The 25,804-nt window shown below is 54.8% G+C and overlaps 1 protein-coding gene across 1 annotated transcript in view; it reads left to right on the forward strand.

Annotated features, from left to right (window-relative positions):
• COL17A1 (collagen, type XVII, alpha 1) overlaps positions 1 to 25,804 on the forward strand; it is a 51,831-nt gene that overhangs the window by 25,459 nt on the left and 568 nt on the right. The window contains 40 exon segments of the mRNA XM_008571495.1: positions 122 to 166; positions 1,138 to 1,341; positions 1,949 to 2,170; positions 2,455 to 2,484; positions 2,767 to 2,793; positions 3,645 to 3,671; positions 3,780 to 3,842; positions 4,543 to 4,647; positions 5,369 to 5,431; positions 6,096 to 6,131; positions 6,734 to 6,787; positions 6,954 to 6,989; positions 7,494 to 7,529; positions 8,155 to 8,217; positions 9,263 to 9,298; positions 9,552 to 9,623; positions 10,634 to 10,660; positions 11,735 to 11,770; positions 13,642 to 13,677; positions 14,062 to 14,142; positions 15,519 to 15,554; positions 16,984 to 17,037; positions 17,178 to 17,219; positions 17,408 to 17,455; positions 17,997 to 18,056; positions 18,381 to 18,407; positions 18,729 to 18,761; positions 18,852 to 18,950; positions 19,252 to 19,302; positions 19,831 to 19,953; positions 20,510 to 20,647; positions 21,137 to 21,205; positions 21,712 to 21,852; positions 22,580 to 22,669; positions 22,768 to 22,878; positions 23,417 to 23,563; positions 23,807 to 24,148; positions 24,704 to 24,841; positions 25,071 to 25,133; positions 25,300 to 25,380. Coding sequence (XP_008569717.1) covers positions 122 to 166; positions 1,138 to 1,341; positions 1,949 to 2,170; positions 2,455 to 2,484; positions 2,767 to 2,793; positions 3,645 to 3,671; positions 3,780 to 3,842; positions 4,543 to 4,647; positions 5,369 to 5,431; positions 6,096 to 6,131; positions 6,734 to 6,787; positions 6,954 to 6,989; positions 7,494 to 7,529; positions 8,155 to 8,217; positions 9,263 to 9,298; positions 9,552 to 9,623; positions 10,634 to 10,660; positions 11,735 to 11,770; positions 13,642 to 13,677; positions 14,062 to 14,142; positions 15,519 to 15,554; positions 16,984 to 17,037; positions 17,178 to 17,219; positions 17,408 to 17,455; positions 17,997 to 18,056; positions 18,381 to 18,407; positions 18,729 to 18,761; positions 18,852 to 18,950; positions 19,252 to 19,302; positions 19,831 to 19,953; positions 20,510 to 20,647; positions 21,137 to 21,205; positions 21,712 to 21,852; positions 22,580 to 22,669; positions 22,768 to 22,878; positions 23,417 to 23,563; positions 23,807 to 24,148; positions 24,704 to 24,841; positions 25,071 to 25,133; positions 25,300 to 25,380 — 3,192 coding nt within the window.

Genomic DNA, 25,804 nt, shown 5'->3' on the forward strand with positions numbered 1-25,804 from the left:
AGGTGCCTGGGGGCATATTTACCCAAAGCTCTCCTTAAAATCAACATGAGGGACAGTCTTGTGGCTCCTCCAGTGTAAAATTTCAGGTCAAAACCCATGTTCTTGCTGCTTGTCCTTCCAGGAGATGTGAAGACAGCATCCGCAAAGGGCAAGGCCACCTCTGCAGGTGGGTGAGAAGGGCAGGTCCTGCAGTGACATGATGCAATGGGGCTGGCTATGGTCAATGGGACAGACAGCAGCCCCCTGGCCTGGGACGAGTGCTCACAGGAGCCACCTGACTCTGAAGAGTGTCCCTAAAGTCTCAGCAGAGAGCAGGGTGGAGGTGTGGGCAAGCCGTGGGATGCAGGTGGCCACAGAAGGAGTTTACTCAGGGGATGGTGCTTCACGGGCCACACCACCCCTCCTTGGCACCCACTGTAGGCTCTTAGGTCCAGGGTCCCCCGACATGGCAGGAGCAGCACAACAGGGATACTCGGTGTGTATACAGAAGCCCCAAGGCCGGCTGAAGATGATACCACACCTCACACTGTCTTCCACTCTCCTCACTGCCTCCCGCGCCCGTGACAGAAGCGGGTCAGGCCTTGCGGCCGCATTTTAAAGAACTAAAAACTCTTTTCACTTAAAGAAAAAAAAGTTTTTAAGTTTACTGGGCACACCTTAAGTGCTGAGCCTAATTCTAGGCACTGTGGGGATGACAAGAAAGGGCTGTGTGAACTGAGATGTGGAGACGGGAACGCTCTGGGTCTGATCAGACGTGGGAGGTTGTGGCAGTTCCACGTGACACTCATCGTGAAGGTTTCCCACATCCTCTGCTTGTTACTTTATGTGTCTTGTCTCATTTCATTCAACAATCATCCTAGGACGTAGGTGATCTTTTAACCGTGTTTTACAACAGAGAAAACAGCAAGGTTAGGGACCTTCTCAGGGTCACACAGCTGGATCCCAGGACAGTCAGACTCCTACTCTTCCCTGGGTGCACTCCAGGAGCCAGCCCCAGCCTTCACAGAGCCGCGCAGCAACCTGAAAGCCCCCAGTCACATTCACTAGGGCCCACGAGAAGTCACCAGAAGCCAGAGAATTGGAGGGAAAAGGGCAGGAGCCACCTTCCTTTGCCTCACCTGTCCTGTCTCTTCACAGACATCCACAGCTACAACCATGGCAGCAGCGGCGGTGGTGGTGGTGGTGGTGTTGGCAGTGGCGGCGGTGGCAGCGGAGGTACCTGGGGGGCAGCGCCAGCCTGGTGCCCCTGCGGCTCCTGCTGCAGCTGGTGGAAATGGCTGCTGGGCCTGCTGCTAACCTGGCTGCTGCTCCTGGGGCTGCTCTTTGGTCTCATTGCTCTGGGTATGTGACAAGGGTGGCAGGAGGCCAGCAAGCCCCCCTCCCCAGTCAGAAGGACAGTAATGGTGAAGGGTCCCAAGTGTCAGGGCCTAGGGGCCTGAGGTCATGGGTGCATACACCTTGGTATTGCAGGTGAGGAAACTGAGGCCCCAGGAGGCACCTGGCCGAGGTCACAGTCACTGGTGGCAGAACTGGGATTCTAAGGCAGCCCCTGAGTCCCCCAGCCCTCTCTGTTCCTGTAGCAGCCTGCTGTGTGCATCTGGCTGCCTTAACAGTAAGGCCTGCCTCTTTACAGCCGGTGCATTTCACCTTCTCCAAGCCCATTTTTTGGGCAGCTCTTACCACCCGTCAAGGGAGTGAGGGTGAGTTTTGTCACCTGGCTCAGAGAACTGATGCCCAGACCAGGCTTCTTTAAGGTTCTGGTACAGTGTTGAGTAGCTGATGCTGCTGGCGGCCACAACAGATTGTCTCTGTACATGCATTCCAGTAAAATGTCCCCAGAGGCATGAAGAACCCCCAGAGACCCCAGAGCTCCAGGTCAGGTTCCCCCACCCCCCCAGGCGGGAGCAGGTGGGCCCTCGGGGGACGTGGCTGTGTGTGTCTGTTTCAGCGGAGGAGGTGCGGCAGCTGAAGGGCCGGGTGGACGAGCTGGAGAAGATGCAGGGCAGCATGCCGCACTTGGAGGAGAAGATGGAAAGGAGCAACACGGAAAGCCTGCACAGCAAGGCGCCCAGCGACGGCGCGGAAGTGGAGAAAAGCGGGCTGGGCGGCCACAGTGAGGAGGAGCTCTGGCAGTTTGTGTGGAAGAGGCTAATGATGGAACAGAAAAACGGTGAGCTTGCCACTCTGCATCTGCGTGGCCTGGGTGCATGACACCATTCGGCCCACCCCCAGCCTTTCTCCTCCTCCTAGCCCTAAAATTGCCTGAGAGCCAGGTGGGATCATGAGCCCTCTGAATTGCCAGGAAAACTGAGTCTTGCAGAGGACGGTTGCCCAAGATCACTCACTAGCCCAGTCCAAGTCCTCGCCGCGGTTTCTTCCCACCATGCCACGATCCCCTTCATGTATGTGACACAAAAGGTGTGAAACTAACTCAGGATTCACTTTCTCTTGTAGGAAACCTCCTAGGAAGCCCTGGCCCTAAAGGTATGGCTGTAGATTGGGCCCCTTCCCCACTGTCATTTCCTGAAGTTAGAGGGGTGGGGAGGGTTGAGAATGGGATTTGGAGTCAGAATATCTTGAGTCTGCATAGAAGAAAGACCCAGCGATGTGCCCAAGTGACACAGTCCGGGACCGAGAGGTTCCCACACCAGTGGCCTCACCCTGCAATGCAGTTTACATATTGCCAAACGGCTTTAAAATACTAGGGAGAGAATGGCTCCTGGGCTCTTACCCCATCTCACAGTTTTCTTATCTTTCTGGTTTTAGGTGACATGGGAAGTCAAGGTCCTAAAGGTAAATATAACATGGAGACTTTTACTTTAAATATTAGCGAGGGTTGATGGTTTCAAGCACTCAGCAAGGGTCAGAAAGCCCACCTCACACTCAGAAAAGTGATTTACAATTGATGGAGCAGGCACATGGGGAGGAGGAAGAGGTTTCCAATCCCAGTGACCCTCAGCAGGACACAGAGCACTGCTCTTTGATCCAGCTGACCAGGGCTGGCAAATCTCAGTGTGTATAGGAATCGCCAGAAGATTCTGGGCCCCCTCTCAGAGCCTCTGATTCAGCAGGAGTGGACGGAGCCAGGAGTCTTTGGTCTTAGTCACCCAAGTCATTCTGCAGCCAGGGATGCACAGTCCACACGGAGAACCACATCTGTTCAAGATGACAGGGTCACCCTCTCTCCCCAGCTCCACTTTGCTCCCCAGGAGACCCCAATGCAGGAACTGGGTTCCCCCACTTAGGGCTCCTCCACTTGGTTCCCTTCAGATTCCTTGCCCACCCCTACTCCCACTCACAGCCCCCCAAGGCTCCAGCCTACAGGCCACACCCCTCCTGACTGTGCTGGGGACAGAGACTGATGGTTCCAGACCCCCACAGTTGTCAGATAAAATACAGAACTCCCAGATAAATTTGAATAGCATATAAACAACAAATTTTTGCTATAAATATGTCCTAAATATTTCATGGAACATGCTTACACTAAAAATTTATTTGTTGTTTATCTGCCATTCAAATGTAACTGGATGTCTGTATTTTTATTTGCTAGATTTGGCGACCCCACCTGAATCCCACCAGTGGCTCCTTTAGGGAATCCAGTGAGTCCTCTGGCTGACTTCTCTCTCTCACCTTTGTTCCCACAGGAGATCGAGGGCTCCCTGGGACTCCAGGTGTGTGACTCTGATGACCTCTGGTGCTGCTGGTATTTGGGGGGCTGCTCACGCCAGCCACCCACTTCCGGGAGGAAAGTAGGGGCTGAGATTCTTGTGTATCCGCAGGTATCCCTGGGCCCTTGGGCCACCCAGGCCCAGAAGGACCAAAGGGACAAAAAGGCAACATAGGTAAGAACTGCTTTCTCTGTTCACTTATTCCTTCATTCAGTCATCCATTCAGTAAACATTTATTAAGCATCTGCTGTGTGCCATGCCCTGTGTTAGGCGCTGGGAAGAGAGGTCAGTGAACAAAACAGAGAAGCCCTATGTTTGGGTGGGGGAGAGAGATAAACACGATAAATAAGTGAAGTGTAGGGCAGGCTCGGAGGCCATGCACGAAGTGGGAAAGACAGTGAAACGGGAGGGACATCGGGACTGAGTGCTGGGAGGGTCATCTCAAATAGGGGGTCAAGGAAGGCCTCCCTGAGAACGTGCCATTTGAGCAAAGACTTAAAGGGAGAGAGGAAGCCAGGCTGAGGAGAAGGCCCCAAGGGCAAGTTCAAAGAGGAGGAGGTGTGGTAGCTGGAGAGGCCATAGGATGGGTGAGGAGAGGCAGGACACGTGGGGTGGTGGAGAACAGGGTAAGGACTTTGGCTTTTACTCCGAGTGAGTGGAGAAGCCATTGGCAAGTTTGGGGAAGAGGTGAGACGTGATCCATGTACACTTTCAAGGAGTCACACTGGCTTCTGGGTTGAGCTGAGGCTACAGGGGTCCGGGGGAGAAGCAGGGAGACCTGGGAAAAGGCTCCAAGCAAGTGCAAGAGGCCGCTGTGGAGCCCTTAGCTGTGGCTTAGGATCCTAACTCTGAAATTGGCCATTCCTGTCTTTAGGAGATTCCGGCATGGAAGGACCCATGGGCCAGAGAGGGCGGGAAGGCCCCATGGGACCTCGCGGTGAACCAGGGCCTCCTGGCTTTGGAGAGAAAGGAGACAGAGGTAAGAGGCGATTGCTTCACCAGGAGGTTTAGCTGCGTGTATCTTTCCTTCGTTCCATCTTTCTCCCTCCCTCCTTCCTTTAGTAGCATTTCTTGAGCGCCCACCTTGAGCCGGGGTCTGTGCGAGGCCATGCAAAGACAGCAGTCTGGCAACGGGGTGTGGGCTGAGGCTGGGGACCATCAGCAATGCTTGGAATCCAGGGGACGGAGGTCACAGGAGATCTGCTTTCCAGAGTGGGGTGGTGAAGAGAGCAAGGAGTCAGGCCAAGGTGGAGAGCAGAGGGAGGTGGGCTGGGGTGCAGGCTTCGAGGCAGGGAGCAGGGCAGGGAAGCCCCAGACACAGGCCCAGGACTGAAGGGGGCTGAGTAGATTTTGCAATTAGATCCTTAATCGTGAGACAACTTTTATCAGGGAAAGTAAATCCTCTCAGTACCAAAAGACTAAGCAAGAAGCTTTATTTTGAGTTTTGTCTTCTCTTAAAAATATTGCTCAACCAGACAATAACATTTATTAAGCACCTACTAGGTGCCAGACTTCATGGAATATAAAGGCTCTGGGGGAAGAAACTGGAGGTGTTTTGTTGATTAGTGGCCTCACAGAGGTGGCAAATAAATCAGAGACCCCTGGCAAGGTGGGAGGCATCCTCTCCAAATGGTACCATGGGCTGGGCAACAGCCAGCTGGGGGGCTCTCTCCAAGTGCTCATCCTCTGTGTGTCCTCAGGGGCTGTTGGTGAACCAGGCCCTCAGGGCCCACCTGGTGTCCCAGGTTCCGTGGGTCCCAAAGGTAAGTCAAGTGCCCACGTGGTACCCAAGGTTGCCAGGGAAGGGGCCACTTCCAGGATGGAGAGTAGAGGCCCTGAGACCCCGGCCAGCCTGACCCCACTGCCCCAAGCCTGTGTAGGGGCAGCGGGTCCAGGGAGCATCCCCTACAAAGGAATCCCTGGGGGTCAGAATGGGGCTGTAACTTTGGCTTTGTGCTGGGGGATTGGGACCGTGTTTCCACCTCTCTTCAATGACCCTGATGTGTGATGCCTGAGTGGGTAGATGGATCACACAGAATATTGGAAGTCAGACCATTTCCTCCACTGACTGGGATCCAGAGGCACACTTTGAAAGCAAAGTGTCTGGACAACGCAGGGAGGAGGGCCCCTTCGCACCATTTGATGCCCATCTGGTCACCTCTCACCTCACTGCTGCCCCAGCCCACATGTCTCACTGTGACCAGAGAGGAGCAAAGGGTCTCCTGATCCCATCAGCTGTAGCCTCCTCCCTAAGGAGGACATTGCAGGGGGTCACTCCTGGACCCACTGACTTGGGGTCCTGGCAAGAACCCACACTGTGTGGGCAATGTGCACATGCGCAGCCCACACCTGCACATGAGCTCCTCACCACCACCACCTTCCCTTCACCTGGGGATCCCTCTGCTAATTGTCTCCTCTCCTTCTCAGGTTCCAGTGGCTCTCCCGGTCCCCGGGGCACCCCAGGTCAGTGAGCTACCTTCTGTAACTAGGTGCTATTTCTGGGTCCAAGAAAGGGATGTTAAAAGGAAAAACAAACATTTTTAAAGCAAAAGCAGCAAGTATGAAGAGAGCCCCTGGAGACACACAACTCAAGTCCATGCGTGTGTGTCCCCACGGCAGAGGTTGGGTACCCCATGGGTCCTGTCCAGCTCCAATCTGACCTGGCTTGGGGCCTGAGACCCTCAAGCAGCTTCAGCAATAGGAACTTCCCATCCTGCCTTCATCTGAGCAAGAGCCTGCCCCTGCCTCATCCCCATGTACCACAGAGCCCATCCTGCTGTCTTGAGACTCTCCAGTGCAGCCAATGTCTCTGCCAAGGTCCTACAAGATGTTCTAATGTCCAGGGCCTGGTGATCGGCAGAGGCAAGGAGCTTGGGCCAGGATAATTTAGCAAGGACATGGGGAGGAGTCCGTGGAAAGCAGCTCTTAACCTTTATTTTAGGATGTGTGTGTGCGTGTGTGCATGCATGTGTGTTTGCACACTTGTGTGGTGCATGTATCTGAGTGTCTGTCCCTTCCAAAGCTGGGGACACTCACCCACCTGCATGGTTTCCTCTGCTGGGCAGGTTCTGTAGGTCTGCAAGGGCTCCGAGGTGAAGTGGGACTCCCTGGTGTCAAAGGTAAGCTTGTGGGGAGATTTGGAGGGACTGGGAGGGTCTGATGGACATGACCCCCAGCATGTACACATGACAGGATGGGGGCAGCCTCTCTTCAGAGGCAAGCATTGCCCCTTCCTGGTCATCCCTTGCAGGGCTCTTTTCACCAAGGTGGCCATTTCCTTTCCAGGTGACAAAGGACCTATGGGACCACCAGGACCTAAAGGTATGTTGTTCCCACTGCTGCTCCATCATGACTAGAGTCTGCCCAGCTCCTAGAAACCCAGATGTGACCCCCACCATGGGGTCTGAGGACACACAAGACTCTGGCTGCGAGGCCCTGGGACTGAGAGAGGGATCTAAGAGCACACTCTTGTCCAACCTCTCAGATAGGGAAACTGAGGCACAAAAAGGGGAACAAAGCAACAACATCACATTGCTTTGGTTGAGTGGTCCTCAGGGTGATGTGGATGCAGCATTGCCAAGTGTCTGTCCCCTACTCTGCCCATCCTGTGCCCACGTCACCCATTTACACAATGCAGAGGCTGGGGCCAGTTTGGAGGAGACCCTGACCCTGCGAGAAGTAGGACGTGCTCCTCTGGCTGCATTCTGCCAACACGAGCTTACACATCCGGTGTGAACGATCCTGCTGCCCAGGGTCCCTGTCCCTGGGGCAATTGTTTTTCTCGCTCACACTGACACTTCCTCCCCTTCCCCATATCTGTTCTAGGTGACCAGGGCGAGAAAGGACCCCGCGGCCTCACAGGTCAGTCCTACACAGGAAACTACTTCAATCCGTTCTTGACTTTTTGTAAATCTATCGGTCACTGGAGGTAGAGAAACATACAGAAGTGTGAGACAGAATCTCTTTCTAAAAACCTTCAGGGAACTTGCAACCTAGAAAAAGCACAAGACAAGATAAAATCAAGTCCTGAGTGGAGGATAAGGAAACATCAAGTGTACAGTCCAAACAGTAAATGCATGGGGCAGGAAGGAGAGTTTAGGGCTGTCTCTGATTCTTTTAGGGAATCCGGTTGGGAAAATCAAGCTCTTCCCAAAAAGGCAGAAAGTTTGCACAACTTGAGCCATCTCAGCTGCTACCTCCTGCCAGCCGGCATGATTAAAAAGGGGGGTGCTTTCTGTTTCCGAGGAAATAAGACTCATACATGTGCCCCTTCAAATCAGGCATGGTTTCTGGGTCTGTGCCTGCTGCCCAAGGGAACCAGGTGGCCCTGACCTTGGAATCAAAGCAGAAGCTGCATCCCCAACCTCCTGTGGCTGGGGAGGGGGCAGGCCTGGTCAGAGGCAGGGAGGAGGTGGAAGCATGCTGCCATTGTCAAAGCATGCGTGGCTCGCAAGCCTCCAACCAGCTAGTCCTTTGTCCTTTGCAGGCGAGCCTGGCATGAGAGGTTTGCCTGGAGCCGTGGGCGAGCCCGGGGCTAAAGGAGCAATGGGTAAGTGTCCCAAAGGAACGATGCAGTGGGTCTACCTCCCTTGAGTGGGCATCATGGCCTGGAGAGATCCTTCTAGAGCTGGTGTCTCCTGCTCTCTAACCTGCCCTCCCACTGGTAGAGTCTCCCTTTATGGGCAGTTTCTGGGACTGGGCATCCCTCGTGGGGCTCAGAGAACTGCAGGTGTCTGGGTTTCTCACACTCTGGGAAGCTTGGCAGGACAGGGCCCATCCACCTTGGCTGTTGCTAGCAAGCTCCCTGGTCCCGTGGGGAGGACAGACAAGTGTTGAGGTCCTTTGGAACCACTGATGTTCCACCCCCAGGATAGTCATGCAGCCAGCCCCAGGTTTTCTCCCTTTTGCTGCCCCTTCCTAAGGGGCTACCAGCCAGGACGTGGAAGCTGGCCAAGAGCCTTCAGAGGGTGCGTCCTCACTCTCACTCATTTAACCAGCTGTTAGTAAGCACTGACTGTATGCAGGGCACCCTCAAGGGGAGATAAAGCTTGCATGAGATGACAAGAGCCATGAAAGGTACGGAGTTCTATGAGGATATAGCAGGAGTGATTTCTTCCAACCAGAAGGATGGTGCAGGTGGCATTTCAGGTCCTAAAAAGTTAGGAAGGTTTTGATCATGAGCACCTTGGAAAACTCTGTCCATGCAGAGACAACAACACGAATGAGGAAAGACAAAGAGGTGGGAAAGGGCAACACAGGGTCCCAGGAGGGCAGCACTTTGGATAGAGGTTAGGATAATGCCTGGAGCAGAGGAGACAAGAATGAGGAGGACATTGACTCCCAGGACTTCAAGTAAGTGAGACACTTAGTGACATCCGAGCTCTTGGAGGATGACAGGGAGCGGCTGAGCAATTCTCAGAAGGAAGACAGACAATAACGGAGGGAGGCAGGACACGGATCCCCAGGGTGTAATGGTGACAGGGCTGCGTAGGCTCCCCCGGGAGACACAGCTTCCAGGCTGGTGAGACAGGGGACAGCGGGAGTCACAGAAAAAGCTCTGGGAGAACTGATGGCCTTTGCTTCTGCTTCACCAGGCCCTGCTGGCCCCGATGGACAACAAGGCCTGAGAGGTTGGTCACTGATCTGCTGTCCTCACACTTGCCACCTGCCCTGCCCACACCCGGCATGCAGCCCCAGACCCCTTAGTCGTAATGCCAGAGGGGCCCAGGGCACATGGAACTTGCTAGGTCCACTTCTTGTTCCCCTTCTGCTTTCCACATGCCAGCAAGTTGGTCAGGAGAACCCCCAGAAACCATCAGCTCAGACTGGCAGTTCAGCTTTCCTAAGAGGAAAACGGTTCTGCCCTGGTCATGCTCTGTCTAGGTGAACAAGGTCTCACAGGGATGCCTGGAATCCGTGGCCCACAAGGACCTTCTGGAGAACCAGGAAAGCCAGGTAACAGAGCAGGGACAGGAGCCTTGGTCCTGTTTGGTGTGTGTGCAGGCATGGGGGTGGGCAAGTGTGTGTATGGCTGTGTGCATGTGTGTGCGTGGGTGTGCATGAGCTCTGGAGAACCAGGAAAGCCAGGTAACAGAGCAGGGACAGGAGCCTTGGTCCTGTTTGGTGTGTGTGCGGGCATGGGGGTGGGCAAGTGTGTGTATGGCTGTGTGCATGTGTGTGCGTGGGTGTGCATGAGTGCACCTGCATGTGCCTTACCCACACTCCTGCAGCAGCTCGGGAAGGAACTGCCACAACTGTTAGGTTGTGCTGTGTGCAGTGGCTATGGGCCCTGCCACCTCCAGGTTACCAAGTTTGGCAATTTGGAAGAGAGGGATTAATGGCTGAAAGCAACGAGTTCTAGAAAGGGGCAAGGACTCTTAAAATTGCAGACCTGAATGTCACTTCAGTATCTTGTTCCTCTGGCCTTCCCCTCTTGTCTTCCTCCCCTGGGGCTGTACTGGGACCCTCACCGTTGCCCACCAGTCCAAGGAGAAAAGACTTTGTTAGAGTCTCCACCAAGGCCAGGCGAGAGCTAGACTCAGGGCTAGAGGAAGAACATAGAAAAACCAGCCAAGAACGTGTTAATCAGGGGACCCTGAGGGCAGGTGGCTCTGTCTCCTTTGGCTGGGCACAGATGGGAGCCACAGGGAGGGGCCTGGACAGCATTTTTGGTCCATGAGGGGTGAGCGTTCTTGGTTTGTGGTTCTCCTCAGATTCTGGAAGTGTCTATGAACCCAGATAGGCCCGATGGAGCACTGGATCACTTCACTGCAAAGCCCAAAGAACTGCTATCCATCCAGTACTGGGAGAACCCTGGGGTCAGGCTGCCCCATGTGGGACCTGTCCCCTGCACCCACCAACCCCTCCGCTGCCACGTCCACCTGCTCCTGCAGGTGAGGGTGGTGGGCTCCTCAGAGATCACCCTTAACCCTTCAATTCTTCCCTCTTTGTCTCATTTTCTGTAGGTCTCACAGGACCCCAAGGACCTCAGGGTGAGTCATCAGGTCACCCCACCTCCAAATGCCACCTGCCACCTCTTCCTGGGACAGCCATTCAGCTAGTGCTTTCCCTCCAGTCACCTGAGAGTTTCCACCCCTCCTCCAATTCCCCCAGCAAACAGGGGCTCGGGTCCAGTCACTGCGAATCTTGAGAAGCAACTTTGGAAGGAAAAATACTCACAGAAAATCTAGAATGCCATTCTGGTAGAAATGAGGTAGATCATGTGCCGATTCTGTCTGCCAGTGCCCTGTTCCCCTGTGGTGCAGGAATCCCCAGGAGTGGGCTTTGAGCCCACAGGGGAGCTCCTGCTGGTCAGTAGACCCATCAGCCCCACAGAAGCCACACTCCCCACTGGCACAGTAGCAAGTGGGCGTCACGCTAGTGTGGGAGGGCCCAGTTTCTCTGAGACAACCTCAGTGGTAAATGCTGTCCTATCATTGGACAAGTATTCACCCATTTGAGTTTGAGAAACTTCATTTCCTAAAGGAAATGGGGCAAAGATTTGAAATTAAATTTCTCTGAGACAACCTCAGTGGTAAATGCTGTCCTATCATTGGACAAGTATGCACCCATTTGAGTTTGAGAAACTTCATTTCCTAAAGGAAATGGGGCAAAGATTTGAAATTAAATCAGGTAGCGGCCCCCCAAAAGTTGAACTCAGTGATATGCTTTGAACGCTCTCAGGTGAAGAGTTCAGTAGCTAAAGGCAAGATAGTGCTGCATGGGAGTCAGGAAGCCCAGTCCCTACCCTGCAGAACAGAGGTGGGGAGAGTGGCTGCTTTGCAGGCTCCATGTGGCTCATGACACAGAGGGACTGGAGTCCCCCTAAGCTGAGTCCTGGGCCTCTGCCTGCCTCAAGCTCAGCTGTTGTCCCATTTCCTGGGGAGGGAAGAGTCAGAGCAGGAGGCTGCCCTGGGGGCTGCTGGGCTAAAGTGTAGAGGAAGCCGATGGGTCTCAGAATTTCAATCAGGGGTTGCAGCATCGCTGAGTGACTGAGGGCTAGTCACTCCCCACGGGGTCTGGAGTTACCCTCTTTATCCTGACTGACTTGTTTCCAATCACATCAGGACTTCCTGGCACACCTGGCCGACCAGGGACTAAAGGTGAGTGATTTTCCAAATGAGATGCTCTTTGCATTCACTAGCCATGTTTGAACTGGGGCCGGATTGGCAGGAGGGAGGCCCTGTCTGGCCAGAGCCTGGATCAACAGTGGCATCTAGTGGCTCCAGCATAAGGCTGTGAGGTTGGGAGCCCAGGTATTCATGCTGAGGGCCCTGCCCCACTCACCTCTCCACCACACAAACTTGTGCCTCACCTTCATGTCTCCCAGCCTTCATCGCAGGAAGATCTGGAAGGGTGCTGCCCTCCCCAAAGCGTTGACATCCCTAGTTTGCCTCTGAAATGCCCCTGTCAGTGCTTCACCCCCTTGCCTAGGATTGGTCCTTGACTTCCCCCGGACAGGAAACACCTTTGGCCTTATCATTCACAAGGCCTAGGTGTGATTAGGTATACCGGATTCTTCCTGAGAGGCGGCTTTAATACAGGCAGAGAGGAGTGCTAAGATGCTACTAAGAGGGCAAAGTCAAAGCACTAAGAGGGGAAATAATCCTCAGGAGTCTGACCAGGGCAATGTGGTGACCTGAGTACATGGAACTCTTGTCCGGTTCTGCCCTCCAGACCCCAGCCCTGAGCAACCCAGGATGTACAGTGCTCAGGACAGTCTTTCTCTTTCTGTCCCTGTGACCACACGCTCCTGAACCCAGACTCTCCGTGGAGTGTGCTCTATCATGAACAGTCACTGTCACCCTCACCTACTTTCCAGAAACTATTTCCAAAGACTGATTGGGCAAAAGCATTCTTTCAGGACAAATAAGTGTAACTCCAAAATAATGATGACTGAGTTCATACATCTGAGCCAGACAAGTCTCTGTGTCCGCAGATCTGTTCATGGATGGATGGTACCTTTAGTAAGAGACTCATAACTTTGAGGATCCCTGGGGATACCAGAAACCCTACCCTTCTCAAGGGCCCGTGACTTCCTATCTGAGGATAACTAAAACCCTCCCTAAAATTTGATTGTGTTCTCACAAGACAAACGCAAGTGCTCTCTCCCGTCCTGGCCTTGACCCCCAGCTGGAGGACAGCAAGCAGAGACCATCCTTCTGCTTCCCCTAAGGGGAAATCAATACCATCCTTTTACTGTAGGAATGATTTCATTGCTCACAGACCTTGGGAAATGAAAACAGAGGCCTGTAAAGAAATCCCAGTGGAGGGGCTTTTCCTCTCCTACTCCACACATTTAGTTTCCCCATACAAGGCCTTGAATTGCCAGTTCCAAAAGATGCATCCGGTGGTCAGTAATTCTGGGAACGTTTAAATCAGCTATCCTCTTCTTGGAAGTCCTCCACGTACATTTGCATTTCAATGCTCTGAGACCCAAAGCAGAAAAGAGATCTGTTAACCTTTATGTAACTCAGGATTTCCCAGACTTACCAGCCACGGAGCCCCCTGTGACTTCCGCACAGCCCTGTTACTCTTAACAACCCGGGGAACTGGGGTTCTGAGGAGCGCTCTGGGAACCCTGTCCACCGCCTGGGCTCACCGCCTCTGTCTTTTGAACTTCGGGTAGTTTTCCCACCTAAGACAATTCCCAGGAAGAGAAGATGGAATGGGGGAATGTGAGTGACTCTCAAGTCAGACTCATTCCGGCCTCACTGACAGGCAGACTTTCCCACTTCCTCAAATGAAGCCCCTGCCCTGAGTGAAATTGACACCCGGCCTCCAGGGGCTCCAGCTGAGAGACCAGTGCCTAATGCCCCCTATACACTCCCCTCCAGTTCATTAACATGTCTTCAGCCAGAGGGTGAGAGGCCCAGAAGTGGGGCTCAAATGCAATCAGAAGCCTTGAAAATGATTTATTGAGCCACTAATTGACCTTTGGAACACCCTCTCTCCTCCTTTCCTCCCCTCCCAGGTGAACCGGGAGCTCCAGGCAAGATCGTGACTTCAGGTAAGCAGGTCCGGGAGGAACCCTCCTTCTGGTATCCTCATCTCTCATGTACGGGGCACCTGCCCTGGTTCTGCCTGATGTCCTCCAAGAAGCACCAGTCTGCAGGCACAGGGCTGTGGCAGGTGTGGCAGTGAGCTCTGTCTCAGCAGCCAGGGAAGGAGGGGAGTTTAGGGGACACCAGCCTAGTTGGGGTCCCAGCACCTCTGAGCGAGAACACTGGGGCTCAGTGTTCCACGTGCCTTCTGTTTTCAGAGGGGTCCTCGACAGTCACTGCTCAGCAGCCAGGGAAGGAGGGGAGTTTAGGGGACACCAGCCTAGTTGGGGTCCCAGCACCTCTGAGCAAGAACACTGGGGCTCAGTGTTCCACGTGCCTTCTGTTTTCAGAGGGGTCCTCGACAGTCACTGTTCCAGGCCCCCCAGGACCTCCTGGAGCCTTGGGACCGCCAGGACCTCCAGGTGCCCCAGGTAAGTCCATTTTCATGCTTTGCCTCAAATCAGCATCAGGCCCTGGTTGCATTTGATTCTAGCCGCGTTCACTCAAATCCTGAAACCCAGGGCAGGATCCGGAAAATAGGAAGGGGGGCCCGAGAAGCCGAACTCTTGCATTCTGGGCCAGTGAGGTAGGTCAGTTAGTCCACCTCACGGCACAGGAGGCTGAAGCTTGTCTCAGCATTTACAGATAGGGAAGCTGAGGCTCAGCGCTGGCAATGACTCGCCTAAGGCCACACAGCCAATAAGCAGCAGGGCAAGGATTCGATCCAGATCATTCGGCCTTCAGAGCCTGCAGCCGGTCAGAACACTTGGCCCTCATGCCTTTTGTTTCTTCTTGGAAAACAATTTGATTATACGCATCAAGGGCGACAAAAATACTAAGAATTTGTTAGGAGAAAATTTCCCCATATCGTCAAACAGTGATGGGATGGTTATGAAAATATGAAAACTTTTGAAAAAAGTTGTTAGACATGGATGGACTTAGCATTATATGAAGTGAAACAAGTCAGGCACAGAAAGAGAAATATCGCATGTTCTCACTTATTTGTGGGAGCTAAAAATAAATAAATAAATACACAAACAACCTGGGGGGCGGGGGGAGAAGACACAACAATCACAATTCCTTGAAGTTGATAAGACAAGTGAACAGAAAGAAGTTTGTTGGGAGGGAGGGGGTCAGGAAGGAGGGAGGGAGGTTTCGGTAATGGGCCACAGTAATCAACCACATTGTATGTTGACAAAATAAAATAAAACTAAAAAAAAAAAGAAAAAAGTTGTTAGGCGATAACAGTGGTATTGAAAAGAGCAGGAGATGATAATGTGTGCTCTGTGACTGCAACTATATTTTTACAAAATGCAAAAAAAATGCTGGAAGGAAATCAAACAAAATTCTCATAAGTTAAAGAAGTGATTTTTCTCCATTTTTTTCCAAAATACCTGCTATATTGTTTTGCATATTTTTTAATTATTACAAATTTTTATATACAAATGAAGTACATGACTTAACACAACCGATGCAAGTATGTACTAGCCTTCCCTCCTGACAAGCTCCAGTGACAGGGAGGACACCAGGCAGGAGAAAGTCCCCAACCATTGAAGAAGAGCATCAGAGAGGACAGTCCTGCCGCCCCCAGGTCCCAGCACCTGTCAGAAACATTCTCACAGAGGTGGACCATGGGGCTGGTCTCAAATTGCTTGTTAGACTCAAATAAGCGAGCTGACCTCTTTGGGTCACTGTTGGTCACCTTGTGAGGACATCGTGAGTGTGCCCAGGTGCCTGCCCTTCCTTCACTTCTTCCTGTGACCCTAAAGGTCTGATTTAGCCTTTTCTTCCCCAACCTCACTTCCAGGCCCTGCCGGCCCAGCTGGTCTCCCGGGACAGCAAGGTATGTCACACGCCAAGAGAACACAGGACTGTGGGCTCAGGCAGGACTTTCTACCCTGGGTGGACTTGGGCCCCTGTACTTTAGATGAAGTGGGAGACGTGTGTTTCGGAAGGGGAGGAGAAGGGTCTCCAGGGCTCTTCACCAGGGGCCTCGCAAGGCCTCAGCTGCTGGAGGAGACCCTCCCTCTCGCCCCCTTCCATGTTTGAGACGGTAGGGGTCCTCAAGACAGGGAGATTGAGGCTCTTTGGCCCCCTAGTCCAGGTCGAGCTTGGTTATTTTCACAGTCCTCAGGCCCCTTGTGACCAGACCCTAGCAGTCATGCCACTGTCCAGCGATTTGTCCAAATTCCAAAAAACAGCCAGGCTTAGGAAAAGCATGCCCAGTTCCTCCCAGGGTGTTTTGGCCGCACACAGGCCTGCAGTCGATGCCCTGGCCACGCCCACTCTCCCTTGGCCCCGCCCCCCCGCTCAGCCCGCTCCTCACCTGGCACCTGGGCCCACTCCAGGCAGAGATCACCCTAACTCTGTGCCTTTCCCACAGGCCCGAGAGGGGAGCGAGGACTTGCTGGTGAATCATTCCTTGGTACTAGCAGTTCCATCGCCGAGCTCCTCTCCACCCGTGAGTGCCACCATTCCCCAGGGCAGGTGACGCTGGGGGTGGGAGGGGAAGAAATAGCACCTGTACCATGAGTCATCCACTGGCCCCAGTGTGTGGATGACCAGTTCCTCTGCCGAGAAGGAACAGCAGGGGGTTGTATGGGGTGGGAGGGTGAGTCACTGGGGATGGGCAGCTGTCAGAGAGGTTCCAGGATTCCAGGAGGACCCCGCTGGCCCCACTCAAAGAGCAATGACCGGGATCCATGGGTGCTCAGCCACAGGCCCCGGCCCTCCTTTAGACAGCCCAGGTGGAGATGCTGCTGGGCCTCCCATGGACAGCTGGAATGCTGAACAGCAGAGAGGACAGCCAACCTGGAGCCGCAGTCACTGTGTGCCCACATTGTGATAGGGGCTTAGGATTCAGCGGTATTTCCCTGAGTCATCACAGCACCCCTGTGATGTAGGTCTTATTAACTCTGATTTACAGAGGAGGAAACTGAGGCTGAAAGAGGTGGAGAACTTGCCCGAAGCCACCAGTCAGCTGTGTCAGAGCAGGGATTTGAACTCAGGCTGACACTGAAGCCAAGTTCTTACCCCTCACTCCATGTACCTACCCATATACATAGCTGTCAGCGAGTTTGACTACAGCCCACCCTGCCTCTGAGCTAGGGGCACCCTTAGCAGATGGAGTCCTGGAGGTCCTGTGCCATAGCTCAGGGCTGGCCTTGGGGCGTGAGTGTAGCCTGGAGGCCTGGGACTGCTGGCCCTGGGGGGAGGGGAAGAGCGTGGCAAAAAACAGCCCATGACTGCTCACTTCTGTCTTCTCTCCACAGAAGGTCTTGACTTACAAGGTCCCCCAGGCCCACCTGGGCCACGTGGGCCACCAGGTGAGCACCTCAGGGATTTCTGGAAGGTGGGGAGTCTTGGGGGACAAGGGACTCAAGGCAATTAGTAAGGAAGCCCCTGCTCCCAAGGCACGATCAGCCCCCTGAGTTCAGCACTGCCTCCTCCCCACTCTTTTCTTCAGGGCCTTCCATTCCAGGCCCCCCAGGACCCCGAGGCCCACCAGGTGAGACCCAAGCTCCCTGCTGGGAGGTGGGAGGGGAAGGAGGAAGGTATGGTGGGTGACAGTGGGACCCAGAGCCCAGGCCCCTTGGACCAGCTCTTAGGAAAGAGCATCCCTGCCTTCTCCTCCTGGACAGAGGGCTCCTGGCCCCCCTCTTGGCACTATTAAGTCTTGGGGCTTCTCTTATCTAGGGGAAGGCCTGCCAGGCCCACCAGGCCCTCCAGGATCTTTCAACTCAGGTAATGTACGGAGTCTCCACCTCAACCCTAGCACTGGTACGTGCTGTGGTCACAGCCTGTGGCCTTCCTGACCCACTCACGATGCTTCCTCCTTCTGACCTTCCACTGGGGGCATGTGTATGTGATCTTCCTGCTACTTGCTGCTCGTGGGAGAAAAAACCATGGCAACTCGACCACCCTGGAAGCCTAGCCTGAGGGAGGGAGCCAGCTCTGCCCTTGGGGAGCTTCTGGACTAACTGGGGAGACCTAGTGTCTATGCTCAGGTAGCCCACGTCTGATAAAATAGGCAGGATACCTACCCGAACATGTCACGAGATAAATGTTGACAGTACAACATAGAAATTTATGGAAATAACTTTAGAGCAAACATTATGCCAGAACTTGCACCCAGTGGGAAATCTACCCATCACCCACCCGTCTACCTATTCATCCATCCAACAACTATTGATTGAGCATCTACAGTGTACCAGACTCTGTGCTAGGTGCTTCTCTCTCACAAACATCACTATGTCCATGCTCAAACTATTTCTTTCCTCTGCAGAAACCTTCTTCTCCGGACCCCCAGGCCCTCCTGGCCCCCCTGGCCCCAAGGGAGACCAAGGTGAGAACAGCATCTCCAGGAACCCAGGAGCCAATGTGTCACCCGCTTACCCAGCTGGCAGCCAGGAGAGTTTGGATGAGGCAGGATGAGCTGGGGAAGAGCTCAGCAGCCTGGAGCACGGGGCGGGCTGGGGGAAGTCTGAGTGGTTGAAAACTCTACAAAGAATCCCTGCCCCTGCACTGGCCTGGTGGAAGGAGAGGCACAAGGAGCCCCAAGTTCTGTGTCTGCTCCAGCCCTGGAGCCCCAATCCCCTCCTCCACGGGCCCCTGTAAGCCACAACACCTGGTTAGAACATGTCTCACAGGCTCTGACTCCTTCCCTCAGGTCACCCAGGCCCCTGAGGACACCAGGGTACAGTAGAGCTGGCATCCAACAAAAGCTGAAGTGGGGCGGGGGTGGCAGCAGCTGACCTTCCAGGAGCTTAGGGCCTATTGGAGATGCACTTGGTCCGCATGAGCAAGGGTGGATCCGAGTGTGTGTCTGTGCACAGTTGAGTAATTATTTGCATGTGTGGACTGCAGGGGGTGTGTGCGCTTCTACTCGGGGTGTCTGTGAGTGGGTGGCAGCTCCAGGTACTGCTCAAAGGGTGATGCAGCCCAGCAGTCATGGGTCTCAGAGAGCCTCTGGAAGGGAGGAAAGTGAGACTGACTGTCCCTCTTGGTGTGTCCTCAGGCGAACGAGGCCTCCCAGGCTTCTCAACCTCGGGTAAGTGCTGAGCCATCCCACCCCATCCTGGCTCTGACCAGTACCTCTCCCAGCCTGGCTGACTGCACTGTGTGTGTTATTGGCTTCCAGGGTCCAGTTCTCTCGGACTCAATCTGCAGGGACCACCAGGCCCACCCGGCCCTCAGGGACCCAAAGGTGATAAAGGGCAGTGAGGGAGCAGCCAAGGATGTGGTGAGGAGTGGGAGTCTGGCTCCCAGTGCCCAGAGCCTGGGTAGGAGGCAGCGAGCACTTTTCGGTGCCAAAGACCTGCGAGAAAGAAGAGGCTGAAGAAAGGAGAGGCAGGGAGAGAAAGGGACAAGGACATGGAGACCTGTCTCTGCCCACGGGGAGCTTGTGGTATCACTGCAGAAATGAGCCTAAGAGACATAGGACAATTGTTGGGCCCCACACTAAGAATGTGGTTGTGCTTACCCAGGGAAGGCTTCCTGGAGGGGGTGATGCAAACAGGGCTTCTCGCTTTGGATTCCAGGTGATCCTGGTGTCCCAGGGGCTCCTGGCATTCCTGGTGGTCCCTCTCGAGGTAAGAAACAAAGATGACCAAAGTTCTTCTCCCCTTCATTAAGCAAGGCTGGTCATTCCACTGAGGATGTTGATTTATTCATTCATTTATTTATCTGTGATTCAGTATTGGTTGGGTAGTTTCTCCACGGGCTTGGATCTATGAGCTGCCTCTAAGGAGGTTACAAGTTGGTGGGGCCGGGCGGGAGGACCCGCGCATATGGAAAGACAACTGACAAGGCTGGATGGCGAGTGATGGACAGAGCAGCCCCTGGGTGCCGTGGTGTTCAGAGCAGAGAGAGACTGTGTGGGGCGGAGGGCAGGCTGCTGAAGGAAGGGGTTGGCTTGGGACAGCCCCCATTTCTGTGCCCCTTGCATAATGGCTGCCGCAGGCACTCCTCTGCTCTCTCTTGGGGACCCCTCTCTTTGCCACTGTCCTATTTCTCCCGCTGAGAAAGACTCTCCCTCCCCCAAATGTGGAAACAATGCCTGGCCCCTCTTTGACCCTAGGATGGAAAAACCAAATCAGGACGCTTTCTCTTTCCTGTAGGGGGATCTTCAAGCACCATGTACATGCCAGGCCCGCCAGGCCCACCCGGGCCCCCTGGGCCTCCAGGCTCCATCAGCAGCTCCGGCCTGGATATTCAGCAGTACATCTCAGAGTACATGCAGAGTGAGTGGCCGGCCACCCCAAACCTTGGGGTCGGAGGAGGGCAGCGGGAGAGAGTGCGTGTTCACACGTGTGCACACGTGTGTACATGTGTGTGTGTGCAGGTCAGGGGAGCAGTTTTCACGGCCAGGCCCATGTCCCCACCCCTGGCACTGGGCCCAAGGCCGGCATGCTCCCCGACACCTGCCTACTCACGCCTGCTCACACACGGCCTCCTCCTCGCCCCGCCTGCAGGCTCCCACACGCACACGTTCATCCGCATGCACGATCACACACACTTCCACGTGTGTGCTCACCCCGCCTCACCCCTGCATATGGGACATTGGTCAAAAGTGTGGCTGACTGGAGTCTGGTTGGTCCACACCCTTTACGGACCATCTGACCCAGCACAGGCCCCTGCCTCAGTTTCCCCATCTGTGACAAAGGGAGTCTAGGCTCCCTGCTTGGGCCTGTGTGTCGGGTGAGGCAGGTATTTTACCATGTGCTTCAGGTCACCTCTGTGAGGAAGACATGCCCTCTAGGGGACAACCTTGACTTTGCTTTATTCCTTTGTTGGCAGGTGACAGTATTAGGTCTTATCTGTCTGGAGTCCAGGGTCCCCCGGGCCCACCTGGTCCCCCTGGGCCTGTCACCACCTTCTTGGGCGAGACTTTCGACTATTCAGAGCTGGCAAGCCACGTCGTGAGCTACTTACAGTGTAAGCCTCCACCCAGGGCCTGCGGCCTCCCGTCCGCTTTTGTCCCTGAGCCCCGCCTCTCACCTTGCTGTTTGCTGCGTGCTTCTCCCAAGTGTGAAGTTTAATTCTGCATTCATGGTAACCAGGCCCCTGGGGTACACCTCAGCAAGAGTTTGCTCAGATTAAGCACCGAGGCCACTCTGTAGAGCTGTGCTGGGCTCGTGTGACCCTAATTATTCTCACTTCTTATCTGTTCATGAAAACAGATCCTTCAGGTTGGTGGTATCTGATAGGAGTTAGGCTAAAGCATATTCTCGAAAACAAACTGCATTTCTCACAAAAAAAAACTGTTGACCTTTCCATGCTTTCAAATCAGCCTTGTAATGCCCCCATTCACTCACTTCCCCCAAAGAGAAACAACCAGTTGACCAGCTCTTTCAGATTCGGGAACAATGTGGGCGTTGCGTCAGGACCAGACAAGCAGGTAACCTGAGGTCTTCTTCCTGGCAGCTGCGGGGTACAACATCGGCCTGTCCTCCACCGCCATCTCTTCTGAAGACCTCCTGGCTGTGCTACAGCGTGAGTCGCCGGTGGTGGGCTGGAAGGTGGGACCATCCCGGCTCCCTCCTGACCTCACTTGTCAGGGACATTGTCTCGTGTGTGCCCGGTGAGGGCTGCAGACGGGAGGCAGTCCTACGGGACAGGAGCCACCACACCTGATTGCTGGGTCAGCAAACTGCCCGGAAAGCGGGCAGCACATCTCCCCCCGCCCCCGATGCCAGCAAGCAGGCAGGTGCCCCTTCAGGTACCTGGAAGCTCGCTGAGACACCTGATTGCTGGGTCAGCAAACTGCCCGGAAAGCGGGCAGCACATCTCCCCCGCCCCCGATGCCAGCAAGCAGGCAGGTGCCCCTTCAGGTACCTGGAAGCTCGCTGAGTTCCTGCTGGTCAGCGGGGGTCTGAGAGCCCAGATCTCACGAGTGTCCCCCAAAGCCAGTCCATGCAGGAGAGCCAGGCTGGAGCTGGCAGTGGTGTGGGACCCTGTCGCCTGGGTGGGTCCCTGCTAATGCACCCTCTCCTTTCCAGGGGATGACGTGCGTCAGTACCTGCGCCAGTACCTGATGGGCCCTCGGGGTCCGCCAGGGCCACCAGGAGCCAGTGGAGATGTGTCCCTCACGTCTTTGGACTACACAGAGCTGAGCAATCGCATTGTCAGCTACATGTCAAGTGAGTGCCTTCCTCCTGGCCTGTGTTCTGCAGGCTGGGCAGTCAGGAGGGGCCTGGGATGATACAGGTGCCAAACATCCCTGAGATGGCCCCATGGACCCCTCCTGCCAGGCTGTACCAAACCCAGCAGGGCAAGCAGTGTCCAGAGCTCTTCAAACCTGTGACCCCAGAGCAAGTAGAGGAGCATGGTCAAGGATGCCAAAATGAGTGTCTTGGGCACTGCCCTGCATGGAGTTTGCACAGGACTGTCTCTCTCTGTCTCTCACACACACACCCAGCAGCAGGATGAAGCGTGTGGACACCTTCTGACCTGTGCTCTTCTCAGGGGCTGAGAGATGCCGTCCCTTGGAGTCGTCACCCAGGAACGTGTCTCTGTGTTGCTCCTGGCCACCTCTCTCTTTCTGCCACACCTCTCTTCCTGCCACCCCTCTCTTCCTGTCACCCCTCTCTTTGCCCTTTCTCAGACCTCACTTCTGCCCAAATCACTATGTGTCTGACCTCCTCTCTGACGGGGTGTTTCCATCTGCCCTCTCCTGCCTGGCCTAAATCCCTGCCACACCTCTCTTCCTGCCACCCCTCTCTTCCTGTCACCCCTCTCTTTGCCCTTTCTCAGACCTCATTTCTGCCCAAATCACTAATGTGTCTGACCTCCTCTCTGACGGGGTGTTTCCATCTGCCCTCTCCTGCCTGGCCTAAATCCATCACAACTTGGGACCTTGTTCCCCAGGTTCTGGGATCAGCATTGGACTTCCTGGCCCCCCCGGCCCCCCTGGCTTGCCAGGAACATCCTATGAGGAGCTCCTCTCCTTGCTCCAAGGTAAGGCTGAATAGGGACAACTGTCCATGAGGTTTGGGGTGGAAGCAGAGCCTCTGGCCCTGGCTGTGACTACCTCCTTGCTTTCCTCCATGTCTCAGGGTCTGAATTCCGAGGCATCGTTGGACCCCCAGGCCCCCCAGGGCCACCAGGCATCCCAGGCAGTGCATGGTCCAGCATCAGCGTGGAAGACATTTCATCGTACCTAAATAGTAGGGCTGGGGAGTGGGGACAAGGAGGGCAGAGGGCCGCAGCCTGGCCCTGGGGCTCCTGTGGGTTTTACAAGGGCAGCCACAGACAGCCAGCTCACCAGTCTGCACATCCTAGAGCATGTACAGGCCTGGGCCCTGGGGCCCCGGAGAGGGCCAGCCGGCTCCCGAGGTGCCTCCAGCCTTGGCAGCGGGGAGTGGGGAGAGACGATGCTCCCAAGCTCCCAAGCGTAGCGCTTGGAGAAGCCGTGAGCCGGCTGTGGTTGGGCCCAGGTGGAGGCGCCGGTAGGAGCGGATGGCAGCTGAGTTGAGGAGGCTCAGCGCACGGTGGACGGCCGGCCTAGGAGCAGCCACTGCCGGCTGATGCCAGGAAGCGGGCAGGCTCTGGGCCTCCTGTTGTCCCCTCCTGCCTTCCCCAGGAGGCCCAGCCTCGTGGGGCCCCCCAGTGGCCCTGAGCCCAGGCTGGGGATTCGGTGTCTCTGCAGCATGCCTCCTGACATATCTGCCTCCTGACCTTTCTCTTGCTCTTCCCCCTGCTCAGCTGCTGGCTTGTCATCCATCCCAGGCCCTCCAGGTCCTCCTGGTCCCCCAGGTCCTCGAGGGCCCCCAGGTGTCTCAGGAGCTCTGGCAACCTATGCGGCTGAAAACAGCGACAGCTTCCGGAGCGAGCTGATTAGCTACCTCACAAGTAGGTGCCCCTGCCAGGCTCGCTTTTCCCTGGAAGTGGGGCAGCAAGGTGCTTAAATGTCACGGAGCCATGTACACGAGAGCCACTAGTGGGGACAGCCCAGTTTCCTTCCTCACGATCATTCTCCCAGTCGTGTACAAGGTCCCCAATGTCCACTTCTGGTTGCTAAGGGACGTCAAGACCCTGAGAGAGACCCATGACTCCTGAGCCTTTCTCTCTGGTCATGAGGCTTCCCACGCATAGGTCCCGATGTGCGCAGCTTCATCGTCGGCCCACCAGGGCCTCCTGGGCCACAAGGACCGCCTGGTGACAGCCGCCTGGTGTCAGTGGATGGCTCCTACAGCCGGGGCAGCAGCTCCTCCTCACACAGCTCATCTGTCAGACGGGGCACATCCTACAGCTCTTCCCTGGGCGAAGGGGGAGCCTTTGGTGCAGCCACAGGAGACGGGGGCCCCTATGGCACTGATGTTGGCCCAGGTGGAGGCTATGGGGCAGCAGCAGAAGGTGGCATGTACGGTGGCAATGGCTTTGCTACAGATCTGGACTACAACAAGCTGGCTGTTCGGGTGTCGGAGAGCTTGCAGCGTAAGTAGGGACCTCGGGCTTGGTGCTGCAGGGAAGGGCAGGTGAGCATCTAGAATTCTAGGCTCCAGAGACTGGCCCTCTTGTTTTTGGAGCACCCAAGCTGTGAGGACAGCAATTTGGAATCAAATGGGCGGGGACTGAAGACAGAAATCCTAATTCTCAGCCAGCTCAGCTCAAGCGGCCCCAGAACTGGACCCTAAGCTGTAGGGAACAGAGCATGCTGGGGTCTTGGTACTTTGCTTTCCCAGCACCTAACCTTTTCTGGGTCTCAGAAGACTCATTACGACCGTGATGGTTTTCTGGTGGGGCTGAGGGGAGGATGTTGGCTAAGAGGTCCTTTCTCTCTGTAGCTTATCAGCTTAGTTATGCAGTCAAAAAGCCTTTGACGAATGTCCACAGCAGGAAGAGACCTGTGCCGCTCACACAGGAATACGAAGGAAGTCGGCAGGGCTTTTCCCTAGCTGCAGCTTAGTCTAGTTTAATTTCTTCAGGAATTAGTCTGTACTGCTGCAGAGCAGTTCCTGCTCCCTGCACACACGCTCTGGTGTTTTACAGGTCAAGGCCTACTGCAAGGTATGGCCTACACTGTCCAGGGTCCACCAGGCCTGCCTGGGCCCCAGGGGCCCCCTGGCATCAGCAAGGTCTTCTCTGCCTACACCAATGTGACCGAGGACCTCATGGACTTCTTCCGAAGTAAGGGCATCCCAGTTGCTTTCCCAGCACCTAATTTGCTGCATTGTTTCACATGGGGCCTGCTTCATAGATGCCATATGAAAAAAACCCAGTCATTAACACCTGAGAGGCTGAAAATCGGATACATTCGAAACTTTCCTCTTACAAGCTCAAACTCCATCACTATCTGTGTTACTTTGAACAAATTACTCCACCTCCCAGACTTCAGGGCAATTTTTCCCCCTTGCAGTTCATGGAGCTATTCCAGGACCCCCTGGGCAGAAGGGAGACGTGGGCAACCCAGGACCCAAAGGTAAGTGGTGGCATGGAAACAGCCACCAGGATCCTATGTGCAAACAACCTCTTGCTGAAAAGCAGCTCCCTTGCTGGTGCTACTTGGGTACCTGTGCATACCTTCAGCTTTCTCCTTTAGTCCCTGCACCCATGCATTATTGTCATGCCCCCATCTGTCTCTCTAGGTGACAGGGGTCCTGCCGGACCACCAGGTCATCCTGGGCCACCTGGCCCTCGAGGGCACAAGGGAGAAAAAGGAGACAAAGGTAAGCGTTAGCTGCTGCAGGTTCTGGAGTGTTGGGAGGCTGGTGCTTGAGGGAGAAACTGGTGACTTGCTCCAGAGCAAGCCAGGGAAATTCAGGCAAATGGCAATTACTAAAGGCAGATGCAGCCAAGAACATAACTTGCATAACCATCACATGGACAGCTAGGGAGAAAAGAGAGTGCCAAAACAGGGAGGAAAAGGAGAAACAATCCGGTAATAATAGGGTAAATGATTTAAATAAATTGATAGTCTTACAAAAGATTTAATCTTTGAAGCCATCTTTGCAGTAGTCACAGTTGCCATAATTGCCCAAGTTAAGGTCCCCATAGACCACAAGATATTTTTTTTTTTTCCTTTTTGTCATTTTTCGTGTCCGGCGACGGATCGCAACCCTCAGTGTTGCCCCCGTACCAGACCAGGACCGG

Source organism: Galeopterus variegatus, unplaced genomic scaffold, assembly GCF_000696425.1.
Source record: "Galeopterus variegatus unplaced genomic scaffold, G_variegatus-3.0.2 Scaffold692, whole genome shotgun sequence".
NCBI classification, from domain to species: Eukaryota; Metazoa; Chordata; class Mammalia; order Dermoptera; family Cynocephalidae; genus Galeopterus; species Galeopterus variegatus.